Genomic DNA, 16,844 nt, shown 5'->3' on the forward strand with positions numbered 1-16,844 from the left:
GATTATATAAAATACTCTCCAAAATGTTTTTTTCCAAATATTCCAATAAGTTTACAATTTGTCTAACATTATATTTCATTTGCCTCCCTTTTATAAAACCTGATTGATCATTATGAATTGTTTGTTGCATAACTGGCATTAGTCTATTCGCTAATATCTTGGCAAAAATTTTATAGTCAGTGTTCAAAAGTAATATTAGCCTAAAATTTTCAGGTTTGGTACAGTTTTGATCTTCCTTCGGGATCAGTGAAACAAAAGCTGTTCTCCAAGAGGATGGAACTCCTCCCCCAATTGAATTTTACAAAATAAAGCTCTAAGCGGTTCTAATATATATATATATATATATATATATATATATATATATATATATATATATATATATATGTCTTTTTCTTTTTCGTAGGCTTTTATGTGCATATTCTTTCTAGCCAGGTTTTACCTACGTAAACTGAGTTGTTCTGCAGCCCTAGTTCTGTGAAATCTCATTCACAAGCTTCTGGGCTTTTTTTCTGTTGACAAGCTTGTGAATGAGATTTCACAGAACTAGGGCTGCAGAACAACTCAGTTTACGTAGGTAAAACCTGGCTAGAAAGAATATGCACATAAAAGCCTACGAAAAAGAAAAAGACACATTGTACCTTTACAGGGGGAATATCTGAGAAGTGGGTGTGGCTCACTGACAACGCCTTAAAAGGCAGAAATAGCTATCTGAGTCTCCCAGAGAGCAACACAGAGTTGCAGTTTGTCAACAGAAAAAAGCCCAGAAGCTTGTGAATGAGATTTCACAGAACTAGGGCTGCAGAACAACTCAGTTTACGTAGATAAAACCTGGCTAGAAAGAATATGCACATAAAAGCCTACGAAAAAGAAAAAGACACATTGTACCTTTACAGGGGGAATATCTGAGAAGTGGGTGTGGCTCACTGACGACGCCTTAAAAGGCAGAAATAGCTATCTGAGTCTCCCAGAGAGCAACACAGAGTTGCAGTTTGTCAACAGAAAAAAAGCCCAGAAGCTTGTGAATGAGATTTCACAGAACTAGGGCTGCAGAACAACTCAGTTTACGTGGGTAAAACCTGGCTAGAAAGAATATGCACATAAAAGCCTACGAAAAAGAAAAAGACACATTGTACCTTTACAGGGGGAATATCTGAGAAGTGGGTGTGGCTCACTGACAACGCCTTAAAAGGCAGAAATAGCTATCTGAGTCTCCCAGAGAGCAACACAGAGTTGCAGTTTGTCAACAGAAAAAAAGCCCAGAAGCTTGTGAATGAGATTTCACAGAACTAGGGCTGCAGAACAACTCAGTTTACGTGGGTAAAACCTGGCTAGAAAGAATATGCACATAAAAGCCTACGAAAAAGAAAAAGACACATTGTACCTTTACAGGGGGAATATCTGAGAAGTGGGTGTGGCTCACTGACAACGCCTTAAAAGGCAGAAATAGCTATCTGAGTCTCCCAGAGAGCAACACAGAGTTGCAGTTTGTCAACAGAAAAAAAGCCCAGAAACTTGTGAATGAGATTTCACAGAACTAGGGCTGCAGAACAACTCAGTTTACGTAGGTAAAACTTGGCTAGAAAGAATATGCATATATATATATATATATATATATATATATATATATATATATATATATATATATATATATATATATATATGTATGTACTTTTTTTGGGACAGTTTAACATGTAGACATGGTTCTTACTTAAAACGTATCTTTGTATATATTTATAAATCTCTTTTAACATGCTTAATTTCTCTTATGTTCTAATTTCCATCAATATTTCAATTTTATATATCTATATCATATTTTTCTCATATTCTTATTCATCCATACTTGTCTATAAAAACCTGCTTTTTATTATTACTGTCCACCTATACATTGTCTCATTTTTAAACACATTGTTTTAATCTTCCAGCCGTATATTCCTTATTTCTTCATTTTCTCGCCTACTAGCATATATTTCCTTCTATTTTCAGAGTCTTCAAATTTTGTCCTCCATGTGTCATATTAAATCTTTTTCTTATTTTTATTCCAGATATAATGCAACAAGTTCCCTTCTCTTGAGCCTGTGCTAGATACTTCTTTTATTCCTGCGCCAGTTTTTTAAATAATTATTGTTCCAAGTATAGGAGTTCCATTGTAATTTCCTTTTCTTTTCACCAAAATCAAACTGCCTGCAGACAAGAAAAAAAAACCTCCACAAAATCCCAAGGCTGTTATCTGTAAAGTTCAGAATTTTCCATAACAAAGACAAATTGCAATGTTCCTTTTTAAGCCAGAAGGTGTCCCTCTACAATCCACATTTTCCATTAGTCGTGCAATGTTGTTTCAATTTGATTTTAAGAATATCAAATCATCTTCTTTTTTAAGATCCAGTTCAAATTTTAAAATATCCAGTCTTTTCACCATGTCTCGATATTTAATCCCATTAGTTCTGTTCAAGAGTTAGTTGTTTATTGGGTCTTTGTCTCTCTAAAGTTACATTTTAAACTTTCCATAGCCCCTTTGTTGTTCAGCCGCTATTTAAGGCTAGGGGTTTTTTAGTTAAAAGTATTGCTCTAAGCGTTGTTACAAGCCTGGGTTGGTTGTCACTCACCCAGCTTCAAAGAGCTCCGTTTTCCTCCTGCACATCTCTTAATCAGGTTGTCCCAGTTTCGTGGCAGCCACCATGGCTGCTGCCCCCCGCTGCCGACTCACAGAGGGTTCTCTCTGACCTCCGAGGAACTTGCCTGTTCCTCTTGGTCGTCCAAGGTGCCCCTCTTTCTTCCCCGTCTCTGCAGGACGGTTCTGGTCCGAAGACCCATCAGCGGCAGTTCGGCAGCCGGGGTTTTTGCGGCACTCATCAGAGCCCGCTATTTCCCCAACTCTCTCGCCGCGACGCCAAACCAGAAGTCGAAGCTCCCACAACTTCTGAAGGCAAGCTGTTCCATTGGTTGATTGTTCTCACTGTCAGAAAATTTATCTTTATTTCTAGGCTGAATCTCTCCTTGATCAGTTTCCATCCATTATTCCTTGTCTGGCCTTCAGATGCCTTGGAAAATAGCTTGAACCCTTCCTGTCTGTGGCAGCCTCTCAAATATTGGAACACTGTTATCATGTTTCCCCTGATCCTTCTCTTCACTAGACTAGTCATGCATAGTGTGGTGACCAAAACTGGATGCAGTATTCTAGGTGTGGTCTTACCAAGGCTTTATAGAGTGGTATTAGTACCTCACTTGATCTTGATTGTATCCCTCTGTTAATGCAGTTTAGGATTGCATTGGCTTTTTTGGTTGCAGCCGCACACTTCTGGCTCATATTTAACTGGTTGTCCACTAAGATTCCAAGAGGTTCTAGGTTCAGAATGAACAAAGACTTGCAACATAAGTTAAAGATAATAAAAAAAAGTTTCGTCCAACATAGAAATAACAAGAAAAATATCAAGAAAACAGTCAGTCCACTCAAGAGAGAAGGAAGTAACAGGTAACAGAGAGAAAGTAGAGCTGCTTAACTCATTCTTTCCATTGATCTTCACACAAAACGAAACTATAGCCCAACCTACCAAAAACATTACTGTAAATGACAGACTAAAAATTAAAATTAAAATAAGCAAGAAAATGGTAAGAGAACATCAGTCTGACCTTGATGAATATAAATCACTGGGACCTGATGGATTACATCCCAGAGTTCTAAAGGAACTGGCAGATGTCATCTCAGAATCACTGTGCCACATCTTTCAAAAATCCTGGAGCACCGGGGAACTACCAGAGGATTGGAAAACAGCTGATGTGGTTCCCATCTTCAAAAAAGGGAAAAAAAAAACCATCCAGGAAACTACAGACCAATCATCCTAACATCAATACCTGTGAAGATACTGGAAAAGTATAAAAAAACAGATCTGCCAACATCTAGAAACAAGTAAAGTGATAACTACAGGATTTCCCCAAAAATAGAACCTATTCAAAAAGTAAGGCCTATCCCAATTTTTGGGGGGTGGGAGTAATATATGCCTTACTCCAAAAATAAGCTCTAGTAAAGGGGGTGGCCAGCACAGGAGGCAGCCCTTCCCTTCCCTGGTCATCTCATAGCTGTTCAGTCCCTTAACCGCGATCCGTGGATCAGCTGATCCAGTGACGGCTGGGAGTTCTGCCTCTCCAAGTCCTGGAGATATTTCCAGCGCACTCTTGCTAGCCCCAGCCCTGCCAACGGCACCAGGCAACCTTGCAGCCGAAGGCCATCTGTTCCACAGCTTACCTTGTGGCTATGGAGCAGGCGGCGTTCATGGTTTGAATGGGTTTCCTCTGCGCCGTTTCTCTTCTCTGCTCCACCGCACCTGGACCTGCCAGCCACCATCTGCCCCAAACCAAGTGGCGAGGCTTCGGGACAGCGCCCTTCTAGTGCCCGCCACCCTGGTGAAGGCGAAGCTGAAGCAGGCGGGGGCCATGTGGGGCCCCGATGGCCTCCCTACCTCCACCCCACTTGGGGGCAGCCCATACACGAGGTGTGAGTATGGGTTGAGTTTGGCATTTCACCTTCCTGCCTTGTGAATTTTAGCTGCACGCAACAAAAGTACCAGAAGCAGTAGAAGTCTTTCTTTCTCCCCCCCCAAACTCCGCCAAAAATGAGTCTTTATCGTTGCGCTGGTATGTTGAACCTGGCGACGGTGCTGCTGTTTGTGCGTGCAATGGCGCAACAAGCCTTGCAGTGTCCTTCTCCAAGAGGTGGCATTTGCACGCCAAATCTCCTCCAAATCTTCGTTTCTGGCGAAGTTTGGAGGAGAGAAAGAAAGGCTTCTGCTGCTTCTGCTGCTTTCCTTGCATGCAGCCAGAAGCTGCAGAAGTCTTTCTTTCTCTCCCCCAAACTCCGCCAGAAATGAGTCTTTGTGAGACTTGTCGCGCTGCTGCCTCCTTGGAGCAAGACTCTGCAAGACTTGTTGTGCCATTGCATGCACAAACAGCAGCACCGCTGCAAGCTTCGTCATACCGGCACAGCTGGCATTCTGCCCCTCACTTAGCCACCCACCCCATATATCGAAGGTGGCTAGCTCCATCGCATTTCTCGCTGTTGTGTGCAGGGAGAAAAGTTTGTGGGACTACCGTAAAAAAAATCTCATGAGAAATTAGAATTGATTGATTGAACTTTTTTTACGGTAGTCCCACAAACTTGTTTCCCTGCACACAACGGCGAGAAACGCGACGGAGCTGGAAATCAAATACCGGTAGGCAAACAAAGACTTGGAGGAAGCGAGGGCACCTGGGTGGGTGAGGCAAACTTTTCTGCCCAGAAAATCCTAGTTTTTTACAGCCAATACCGAAAGGCAGAGAAAGAATTACTGGGAAGAAACCAGTCAGTCCAGGAGTTGGGAATACTCCTTCTACCGCACCCCACACCTCCCCACCTGCCACCCCCCTTGATAAAGGGGGCAGGTGGCTAAGTGAGGGGCAGGAAGTCTTGTCATGCCCGGTGACGGGGGGGGGGAGAATAGATGGCAAGAGGAGCCCCATCTCGCGCCTCAATGAAAGGCAACAGCAGCCTAGCTGCTTCCCATCTCTACCCTCTCTGGCTCTGGAAGCCAACTGACAGGCACACACTCAGTCACTCATTCATCTCTCTCTCTCCCCCTCGCCAGCTGAGATCAGCAGGTCAGATTTGGTGAGCTGAACGCGCTGCTGCCACCCGGGAGTGTAAGAACGTGAGAAATGGTCTCTCGCAGTGCCTCCTCTCCAGTGGTGAAATCTAAAATTTGTTACTACTGGTTCTGTGGGCGTGGCTTGGTGGTGGTGAGGTAATGTGACTGGGTGAGCCTGGCCAACTTTTTTCTTTTTTCTTTTTACTTTAAAACCATTTTTTCTACAAACTCTTCAGCCGAAGAGGTTGTAGAAAAAATGCTTTAAAAAATAATTAAAAAAAGGCATTGATGATCGCGCGGCTCAGCTGGGCATGGGAGGGGACAGGGATTTTTGCTACCGGTTCACCGAACCTCCCGCCTCCATCGTTACTGGATCGGGCAATCTGGTCCGAACCGGGAGCATTTCACCCCTGCTCCTCTCCCTCTTTTCCTCCCGGGCTGCAGCAGTGCGTCTGGCTCACTGAATCTGGTCTGCTGGTCTCAGGTGGCAGAGGCTCTGACCTGATTCTGGCTGGCAATGCTGTGGGCAAAAGCCGGCCACACTGATCCCGCTTCATGGCTGCACAGACAGAGCTCACCATTGCTTCGAATTCCGGCACTGGTCCCTCTCCCCCCAGTCCCAGGTCGGCGGGTTGCTCAAACTGAGACTCATGGCCCAGTGCCAATCCCTGTGTCGCCCGCCCCGCGTGTTTGCTCAGTAGGGATTTGGGGAGTAGCCAGGCCGGCTGAATGTGCACAAAGCACTGAGGATCGGGGTGGGTGGGCTTGAGCTCAGCTGGCGTCACATGGGAGAGGAGGTGCTCTCCCTCATTTCTCACGTTGACCGGGCGGGGTTTGCCCATGCAGAGGCCAGGTATCTGTGTGAGAGAGACAGCGAGAAGGAAAGAAAGAACGAGAAATGGCAGAGAGGAAACCCTTTCAAACAGCATTGCCTGCAATTCTTGTTACTCCCCTCCTCTGTTTCTCTTTCTCGCTCTCATTCTCTCTCACACACACACAAACATTTGATTGCTTGAAAGGGACAGGCTGTGCTTTGCTTGTATCGTAAGCACGCACTTGCCTGCCTTTTCGTCCTTTTCTCCAGCAGCAGCCGGGTAGAGGGGGGGAGGGAGCCAATTCCAACAAGCCACATGGCTTTCTTCCCCATTGTGGCGGCAGCCTGAGCAACACCCAAGCTCCAGGCCTGACGGAGCGCAAACTGTGCTCACCGCTTGCTCCACAGCCACAAGGTGAGCTGCGGAAGAGAGGATCCCTTGGCTGCAAGGTTGCCTGGTGTCGTGGGCAAGGTGAGGACTGGCAAGAGTGTGCCAGAAACATCTCCAGGCACCCAGAGTGACAGAACTCCCGTCCCCCACTGGACCTGCTGATATGTGGGCTGCGGTTAAGAGGCCCAGCAGCCATGAGGTGACCATACTCACCGCCTCCTGCACATCAAAAAAATAAGACCTCCCCGAAAATAAACGCAACTGCTTATTTTCAAGCCTAAAAGAAAATAAGATCCGGTCTTATTTTTGGGAAAACACGGTAGCAGTCAGCCTGTTAAAAACAGATCATGCCAAACCAATCTTATTTCATTCTTCAACATAGTGACTAAATTAATAGACCAGCGAAATACTGTGGACACAATATACTTAGACTACAACAAGGCATTCGACAAAGTAGACTACAACCTACTACTTCATAAGATAGAAAAAAGTGGGATAAATAGCATCACCACCAGACAGACTTGTAACTGTCTGACAAACCGTACTCAACGAGTAGTCCTTAATGCGTCTACATCTACATGGAGGGAAGTAAGCAGTGGGGTACCACAAGGTTCCATCTTAGGCCCAGAACTCTTCAATATCTTCATAAATGACTGTGGTTTCCCTCTATCTTCTCTGTTTCTAAGAATTAAGTCCAGTATGGCTGTCCCTCTAGTTCCTTCCTCCACCTTTTGGACAACAAAGTTGTCAGCTAGGTTGGTTAGGAACTTATTTGATTTCTTATTTGGTGCAGAATTAGTTTTCCAATTGATGTCAGGGTAATTGAAGTCCTCCATTATTATTGTAGTGTGTTTCCTACATATATTTGTTAGTTGGTTAGCAAAAAGGACATCTATTTTTTCTGCTTGATTGGGTTGCCTATAGTATACACCTATGGCCATGTCATTCTTTTTTTCTTTTATATTGACCCATATGTATTCTAGGAGGTTTTCGTCTTTGGTTTCATGCATTTCTGTAGCAATATAGTGGTCCTTTACATACAGTGCAACTCTACCTCCTCTTTTATGGGGTCTGAGGTTTTCTTGAACAGTTTGTATCCTATCAGTATGTTCTAGTCATGGGTTTCGCCCCACCAAGTTTCTGTTATTCCAACTATATCATATCTACCTTCGTATTTTAATAGTTCAAGTTCACCCTGTTTGTTACCCAGACTTTGTGCATTTGTATATAGGCACTTGAGATCTTTATGTCTGACTCTGGGAATGCTTCCTATGCTTCCTGTTTGCTGTTTGTGTTTGTCTTCCTTCCTATCCTTCCTTTCTTCATTATTTGACTTGCTTTCTATGGTTTTTTGCTTGGAATTAGGTCCTGGAGATCCTAAAGATTGGTAACACTCCCCCCTCAATTTTAGTTTAAAGCCCTCCTGATAAGTTGAGCCGGTCGTTTTCTGAAAACATTCTTTCCAGTCTTTGTGAATTGCAACCCATCTCTTGCCAGAAGCCAATCATAGAGATAGTACAGGCCATGGTCCAGTACATACATCACTTAAGGGTTTGTGTGTGTGTAGATCTCATGTCTCTTATAAAAAATAATGTCTGCTGATCTTCTACCTCTTTAAGGAGATCTACCTCAGCTTGAGGATTGGCTTGGAGAAATATCATGAAAATCTGGCCAGGACAGTGAACAGCTACATATCATCGAGAGAAGACAAAATTGCTCAATTAACTGGACTTTTTTGATGTTGTAATTCTAATTATTTTACATCATTTTTTTGAGCTAAAAATATGGAGTAGCCTGTTAATTGCAAGAACTGTAGAGTTTACAAATTTCTGTTGAAGTGTCAAATGACTTATTTTCTGTTTTCCATTATGTTAATTTTTTCTTAAATGAATAGAATTGAGAGATGCAATTTGCTTTCATTGGATAATAATAGTACCTTACGAATAGTCATATTTTCTTTAGTCATATAATAAAGATTTGTGAATTTAAAAGTTTATAAACCCTAACCCAACATTTTCTCTGTTAGAATGGTTCTTTTTAATCACATTGTAAAAAAAAATCACTTGAATTTTCAGCAACAAATATTGGCCATTGAATTCTTTGAATTTCGAGATCTTATGCATACTATTGTAGATAATTCCTGTAGCACCAATTATTTTAACAGCCAAATCTCTGGAGATTACTAAACCCTACAAGATTTTTGCAGAGTGAGTGAGCACACCATGCTCTGCTAGGAATTTTTAATCTTGAAATTTGGGGTCCTATGAACATCCTCTGAATGACTTGCATGAGCCAATGTGCCCACTGGCATCATGTTTCTGATTGAGGGCTTACATTTGGTGATTTAGAAATCTGCTAAAAAATAAAAGTTAAGATTCACTAACCTACATGTTTCATTTTTCTACATAATAAAAATTTGATAATCTCTTTCTGATGCAATAATGGTGATATCTTTATAAAGATTATAACATGCATATTTTTTTAATAAAAATGGTTAATTTTATCTAAAGGAATTTTTAGCTTAATATTAATTAGCAACCCCAAATTCAGCATTTTAATAGATTTATGTTCAATAAAAGTCCATAAAAAGTAATTGTTTTACTCATTTTAATGAAGTACTGTAATAGATAAAACAATAATTGTTTTCAAATGTTTTTGTGATTGCATACATAGACAATTGCCTTTATTCAAGTAAGTAATATCACTAAAACCCTACTTGAAGTGGGGACTCCTGCTTTGTGATTTTTAGATTAGATAATTTACAGCTGAACAATAAGGCTGCAATGTAAGAAGACAATCATACATCAGTAGTTCTCCAGATAGCCAGGCCTTTACTCTTTCCTGGAAGGATAGGGTGCTTCAGTAGGAAGGCAACTTCTCCAGGACACATATCTGCTGTCTGCCCTCCTTTCTCATAGCACTTTCTGAGTTGGGAAAGAATTTGAAACCATGGGATTGTAAAACTGGTTTTATAGCACTTTCAAGACTCAGTTCCAGATTTAAATTTAAAGACTGATTTTCGATCTAGCATCAAATGCATTAAAAGTTTTAAATGAGAATCTCCACTGTACTGCATATCCAAAACACTTGATTATGTTATTAGCTGTTTATGTGTCAGTTTTATATTCTATCTTGCATTAAAGAACTCAAGGTAGGGTACATAGTGCTCTTTTCTATTTGTCTTCACAGCAGCCCTGTGATAGGTTTCCATAGCATTGACCTTTATCAGTTAAATCCAGATCTGAATGATACCCTTATGAAAAATTGGATTTAATCCAACTATTTTGTAATAATTATGTAATTATATTCAGAAGTGATCAGATTCGCCTAATGATATGAAAAATGAGAAATGCTTCACTTGTATGAATTATTTGTAATACATTACCACATTTTTTGCAGTGTCGGCCAGCTATTGTAGATATTTATAATATTTTTCACTCATCTTTTCTGGTATGTACTGGTATATTTGCTAAAAAAAGAAATCCTATATTTTCCCACTAGGTGACACTGTTGCACTATCAAATATTTACTTTTAATGTTGACTATATAATTAATTTTGGCCAGTCAGGACAAAGATAAATCTGCCCTGTGACAACTCAACCAACTTTGAACAGAGACCTGAAAAGACATAAGAATTGCTATAAAAACAACATATTAACTTGTCCATAGATTCCTAAGTGAAAGTTTGTGGCCAATTTCTCCCTAGGATCTCAGTAAATTCTGATAGAACTGAGTGATGTGCTTGCTCAAAGGATTTGTGCGGGATAGGGCGCCTGAATTTGCAGATTCTTCAGGAATCTTTGTTACATAACAAAGATAACAAATTCCTCTTTTAGGAATAATCTCAAGTTTCCTGATCTCCAATATTTATCACAGTTACCAAAACTTTGCTTCCAGAAAAAAGCAACTAGGGCTAAACAGGTAGTCCTCATTTAGTGACCACAATTGGGACCAGCAACTTGGCTATTAGATGAAGTGGTTGCTAGTGAAAAATGGTGACTGCGTCTTTCCTTCAAAGTATCAGAAAGATAAGACCCAAACAGATGGGTGAACAAATGGAAGATTATATAGAATTCAACTCATGAGGAAGCCAGGAAAAAGGCAAATTTTATACTGCTTTTCCCCCACTCCCCCACCCTTTGCAATGCTCACCCCAACATAAGATAATTAGCAAGAAGAGAAATGTTTATTTACGTTCATTGGAGAGGAAGGAATTATAAGAATAAGGAACACAAATGACAAATACACATCAAAAGAAATGTGGTGCCACCTTTTTGCCTAACACTGTGATGGCAAACCTATGGCATGCATGCCACAGGTGCCACACAGCGCCCTCTGGGCATGCAAGAGTTCAGCTCTGTTGCACATGTGCCTCCCGCCGCCCAACTGGTCGTTGGGTTTCTGCCGCACGTGTGGGAGGCATGCGGTGGGGCTGCATGGGGGGGGGCATGCATACATTGCATTTTGGGGGTTTGGGTGCTCTTTGGGACTCGGTCCGGAAAAGGTTAGCCATCACTGGCCTAGCATATTCTTCTGCAGAAGTTTAAGAGCTTTAAAAAAGCCTTTAGTGTGAAACTGATTAGGGTCTGGTCAATTTTATGCAGCAGCTGCAAGCTTGCAAATGGATTCTGATTAAATAAACTCAGAAAGTGAGCTTGTTAACTTGTGGTTAGCACATTTTGTGGGGAGCACCCTGCTGCAGAAAAAAGCTCAAGAGAGCTTAAATAATTTTTCTGCTGCTTGGGGGGGGGGATAATAAAAAATGGGTCAGGCACAGGACAATGACTACTGACTAATGGCAAAAATATGTCAGTCCCTGCAAAGGTTATAAATGTGGATATTGGTTGTAAAATTACTTTTTAATCACTGTTGTAACTGAATGATTGATGTCCAAGGAAGTTGCTAAACAAGGACTATCTGTACCACAAGTGTTCTTATTCGCTGAAAAGGGAGCCATAAGAAAAAGCTTCCAAAAACTAGACAAGTTTTTGCCCTGGTGGTGCAGCAGACTAAAGCACTGTTATTAACATCATCTGCCTGCAATTACTGCAAGTTCAAATCTCACCAGGCTCTCTAAGGTAGGTAAAATGGACCCAGACTGGGGGGGCAATAAGCTGACTGTATAAATATACAAAAATATGAAGGCTATTGCTTAACGCATTGTAAGCCGCCCTGAGTCTCCGGAAAAGGGCGGCATATAAATCAAACCAAAAAAAAAAAAATTGTATATTAGGACATGTACCAAATTATTGAATTAGTAGCAATGTGGGCTTAATGTTCTAAAGTTTAAAAAACAAATGACTTGAAAGCCAAAATTAGAAGGCTGGAGGATAGGCATTTTCTATTCACTTTATCCCAAAATGGTCTGTGAACTACATTTTGTGCAAGATTTCCAAATCAAAGAGTCAAACTAAGTATTATGCAGAGAAAAAAAATACATTTTTTCTTAAACACAAGAAAAATCTAAAACTTTACAGAAATATAAAACCATCCCAATGTTGAGCACAAATTTGTTAAACTTGTTTTGCTATGCAAAATAAATGTTTTAAACAGGTTTTAAAAATTAAAAATAATCAATTTCTGCATTATAGAATCAATTTTTTGTATAATATCTAAGTTCTTGGTGTACTAAAGCAGGGGTGTCAAACTCAATTTCATTGAGGGCTGCATCAGCATTATGGTTGTCTTAAAAGGGCCAGTTGCATGTAAAACTATGGCAAGTCTGACTAGATGGGCATGGCTGGCTCTATTCTGCTCACTGACTGTGGCTGACTCGGGACAGCTGGGTTGGAATGGAACAAGTCACATCGGCTAACTCGACATGGGGACAATTTGGTGCCCCACAAACTCCTTGCCACCTCAAATGTCTGGCAGCCTTCCTTTTCTCCCTGCCTCCCTCCTCATTCCCATCTCCTTTCCTCCCTCCCTCCCTCTCCCTCCCTCCTTCCCTGCCTCCCTTCTCAATCCCATCTTCCTTCCTTCTTCCCTCCCTCCAAGCCCAGGGGCTGCAGGGCCAGCAGCAAGGCAGCTGGGGCTCTACTATTGGTGTCCCCAGTGACTGTCTTGCCCTGCTGGCCCCACAGCCTGTGAGTGCTTCCCTTTCACTGGGACGGTCCCTGCCCCGCCTCCCGCGTGAGAAAGCCATGTGCACCCTCTCTTCATCCCTGCAGGCTGGCTGTGTTCTGAGTGCTTCCCTTTCACCAACGATGCCAGCCCCCATGTGTTCATCAACTCCTATGTGTGTGCCCAGGTGGAGCCCCCAGCCGGACTGGTGTAGGCCAGAGCCAAGGCGGTGGGGTCCGTCCGCTCACTGTCTCCAGGGTGGCCAGATCTGACCCGCGGGCCTTGAGTTTGATATATCTGTACTAAGTGAGGGATGGAAAGCTAACCATAGATGAGATGTTGGGCAGGATTACATTTTAATGCCACTGCTATTTAATTATTACATAAACTTGATTAGTTCACATTTAGAGAGGTCCAATTATCACCTTCCAATGGTGATTTCTAAGGCAGTGGTCTCCAACCTTAGCAACTTTAAGACTTATGGACTTCAACTCTCAGAATTCCTCAGCCAGCAAAGCTTTGGGAGTTGAAGTCCACAAGTCTTAAAGTTGCCAAGGTTGGGGAACCCTGTTCTAAGGCATCTCAGTTAGAGCAGGTTGTCACTGCGTTAAGTGTTTGCCAGCTGAGCTCCCATTCTAAGACTTACGGTAATCTTGCCAGGGAACTTATCTGTAGCTGAGATAAGGCTGGTCTTGTGAGACATTGGACTACTGCGCATGTCTACATTCTTTCTTTTCTAACTTCCTTACTTCCTTTGTCCATCTGTGTGATAAGACTGCCAATAACGATGTAGTTAGCTACTTTTGTTTTACTTTTATAATAAAATGTTTCTTAGATATACTTCGGGTTTTCTTTCTTTGAGGGTATACACCATGGAAGACAAGATCCAGTCACCTCTAATTAATTACAGCTTTCCCAAGAGGGGAAACGAAGCTGATTCACGCTTCGACACAGGTGATGCCACTATCATTTCACTAACTCAGTAGAGTTTTCAGGTGGTTGGTCAGATACATCTGCAGTCCATACATTCTCTTAACAAGTATCTTGGTATTATCCTCTGTCTTCAGGATCAAGCAATGCAAAATACCTCAAAGAGTGCAGCTGCCATCACTTCCTTTTGTCAGCACACAAATATTCAGTTTATACCTGCAGCAACAAAGTTTTTCTTAGTCAAAGTATATGGAGTCAAGTTTGGACTGTAAAATAGGGTTCCGAGATCACTTTTTTCCAGATCCCTCAAGATCTCAAATGTTATTCTCAACAATGAGGCAGAACTAAATAGCAAGCCCTCAGATGGGAAGGAAAAAATAGTCAATGTTATATTTGTTTGTGTAGAGGTTAGCATTTTTGATTTTTGAAGATAAATTCTCTTTATTTTGGAAGCTCCTATTAGAAAAGGACATACTCCAGTTTGGATTCTCTTTAAATACTCTAAGCACAACAACATGGTCATTGTTCAGTGGAGGTATAATAAAAGATCCTTAATATAGTTTAATGTTATCCTGGTCTGATCAGACTGATAACCAATTTATGTGGACATATTTCTCACAAAAGGTCATCAGACAAGTTCTTATATCAGTTCACTGTGCTTAAATATTGTAGCATGATTCCCTTAGCATATTTTAATAAACCTATTTGCCATTTCACAGGAAGTCATGAAGCAATTCAAGGTTATGTCCATGTAGCTCAACAGCAATCCAAACAACAATACTACTTCTGTTCTCTTGCAACTGCAATATGATATTCATTTATAGTATATATGTCTCTAACAAAATACCAAGATAAAAAATAAGGTTTAATAAATGGCAAGTTTTATTCTTTAATTTAATTTAAGAAGGAATGGCTACTTCAGCATAGAAGAACCCAGCTATGTTTTTGTTAAATTTAAGAGCTTAAATTCTTTTTTAGTTAAAGTGCCATCAAATCTCAAAAATATTGAAGAGGGCCAGAATGCAACCCTATTTTACCTCTTGAACTGAGACACTACCACATTTAAATTCCTTAGCTTGTATAACTTTTTTGTGCAACATTCAAATTAAGCAAAGTAATCTCTGTGGATCAATGAAATAACTCCACCAGAGATTTTCTCTAGGGATGGAATCAGAAGTTGATTTTAAACCATAAAGTGCAACATATAATGACTGGGGAAAAGTGACTATGTTCCTGTTGCCTGCTAGAGTCTGCTTGACTTTAGAATCAAGGCAGGGTTGGCAGAGCCAGTACAAGGTAGCAGACCACACTGGGAAAAGTGTAGAAGACAAGATCACAGTTGGCTAACATACCCAACCATCGGTTTCTGCAGTCCAAAACACCCAATGGCAGCAGAAGATGTGGCATCCAATTTCAGCCAATCCACCTAGTCTTGGTAGAGCATCTTTCCAAAAATTAGGGCTGTGCAAAGCCTCAGATGTGTGAATAGTCAAAGACGGTTTCAACAGAATCTTTTATGAATCTTCATTTTTAAGTCTCCGATCAGATTTGGGTCTTTGAATTGCTTTGAAGAGATAAGAATGTAATTTGGAGATTGAATGGATAATTGGCTTTGCAGTGTCTTGAATAACCACAAGGCTTCCTCCACTTTGTACATATTGGCTTTAGACAAATGCTGCTCTGATTTTAGTATCTCAAGTTTTATATATTAGTTGAGGCAGAGTGAGGGAGTCAACCTTTTTTCTGCCACTCTTTTTTGGACCTGGTTTGATCCATTTGTTTAGTCCTAATCTGCTTTTTCCAAAATCCATAGCCTTTTATCCTTGTTTAGCTTAATTTCTTGATTTGTCTTACCTGTAACACAGTTCTTATTCATTAACAGAACAACAGAGTTGGAGGGGCCTTGGAGGTCTTCTAGTCCAATCCCCTGCTTAGACCATTCCAGAGAAGTGGCTGCCAATTCTCTTCTTAAAAGCCTCCAGTGATGGAGCACCCAGAACTTCTGAAGGGAAGCCGTTCCACTGGTTAATTGTTCTCATTGTCAGGAAATTTCTCCTTCTAAGTTGCTTCTCTCCTTGATTATTTTTCATCCATTGTTTCTTGTCTTGCGTTCTGGTGCTTTGGAAAATAGGTTGACCCCTTCTTCTTTGTGGCAGCCCCTCTAATATTGGAACACTGTTATCATGTCACCCCAGACCTTCTTTTCATCTTTGTGCTCACCCTATCTATAGTCAGTGGTGGGCTCCAAATTTTTTAACAACCGGTTCTCTGCCCTAATGACTGGCTGGGTAGGTGTGGCTGGGTGGGACCTGTGACTGAGTGGGCATGGCCAACTCTACATCACTTGTGTGGGTGGTACCTGTATGGGACAGGCAGGGTTGGGGAGGGAATCCACCAGGGTCTTTGGTGGGGGGGCAGGAGGAAAGAAAGATCCAATCTGTGTGTGTGTGAGAGTGAGAGAGAGTGAGTGAGAGAGAGAGAGAGATAGGGAGAGGGAGAGAGAGAGAGAGAGAGAAACTGTCAAGCTAGACTGACAAAGCTAGCTGCAAGAGGAAGAGGAGCTGGGTAAGCTGGACCCAGATGCTTCCTGGGTCCCCTCATCCCAGAAACAGCAACCTCTTACTCTTCCCTCTGGTAGCTCGCCCAGCAGCGAAGATGGAGAGGGAGAAGGGGGCAGTGGCAGTCGCTAGCATTGAGGGGTGAGTGCCACACAGAAATGGGAGCACACAGAAACGCCGTCCCCTTCTCCCTCTCCATTTCTGGGCAATCCCATGCGAAGAAGGGGGCTAGCAGAGAGGGGAAGAATGTGAAGTTGCTGCTTCTGGGACAAGGGGACCCAGGACACGTCTGGGTCTGGCTCACCCGGCTTCTCTTCCTCTCGCAGCCAGCTGTTTTGGGCCATTTTCAGGCCATTTTTAGGCAGGAAACAAGGGCTGCCTTGTGCCACAAATATACCGAGGTGTAATCCTGATGCCCCACTACAGCAGAGAGAAGAATCCAGATTTTGCTCTCCATTGTGGATGCCAGATCG

General features: G+C 41.9%; 1 protein-coding gene across 1 annotated transcript in view; it reads left to right on the forward strand.

Annotated features, from left to right (window-relative positions):
- The window catches only part of NUF2 (NUF2 component of NDC80 kinetochore complex), a 59,476-nt gene extending 50,229 nt beyond the window's left edge, over nt 1-9,247 (forward strand). The window contains exon 14 of the mRNA XM_070939186.1: nt 8,440-9,247. Coding sequence (XP_070795287.1) covers nt 8,440-8,559 — 120 coding nt within the window. The 3' untranslated portion in view covers nt 8,560-9,247. The remainder of the gene's footprint in view (nt 1-8,439) is intronic.
- Nucleotides 9,248-16,844: the final 7,597 nt, after the last annotated feature.

This window comes from Pituophis catenifer, unplaced genomic scaffold, assembly GCF_029215685.1.
Source record: "Pituophis catenifer annectens isolate HBS135680 unplaced genomic scaffold, rPitCat1.0.hap2 SCAF_3, whole genome shotgun sequence".
Taxonomy (NCBI): Eukaryota; Metazoa; Chordata; class Lepidosauria; order Squamata; family Colubridae; genus Pituophis; species Pituophis catenifer.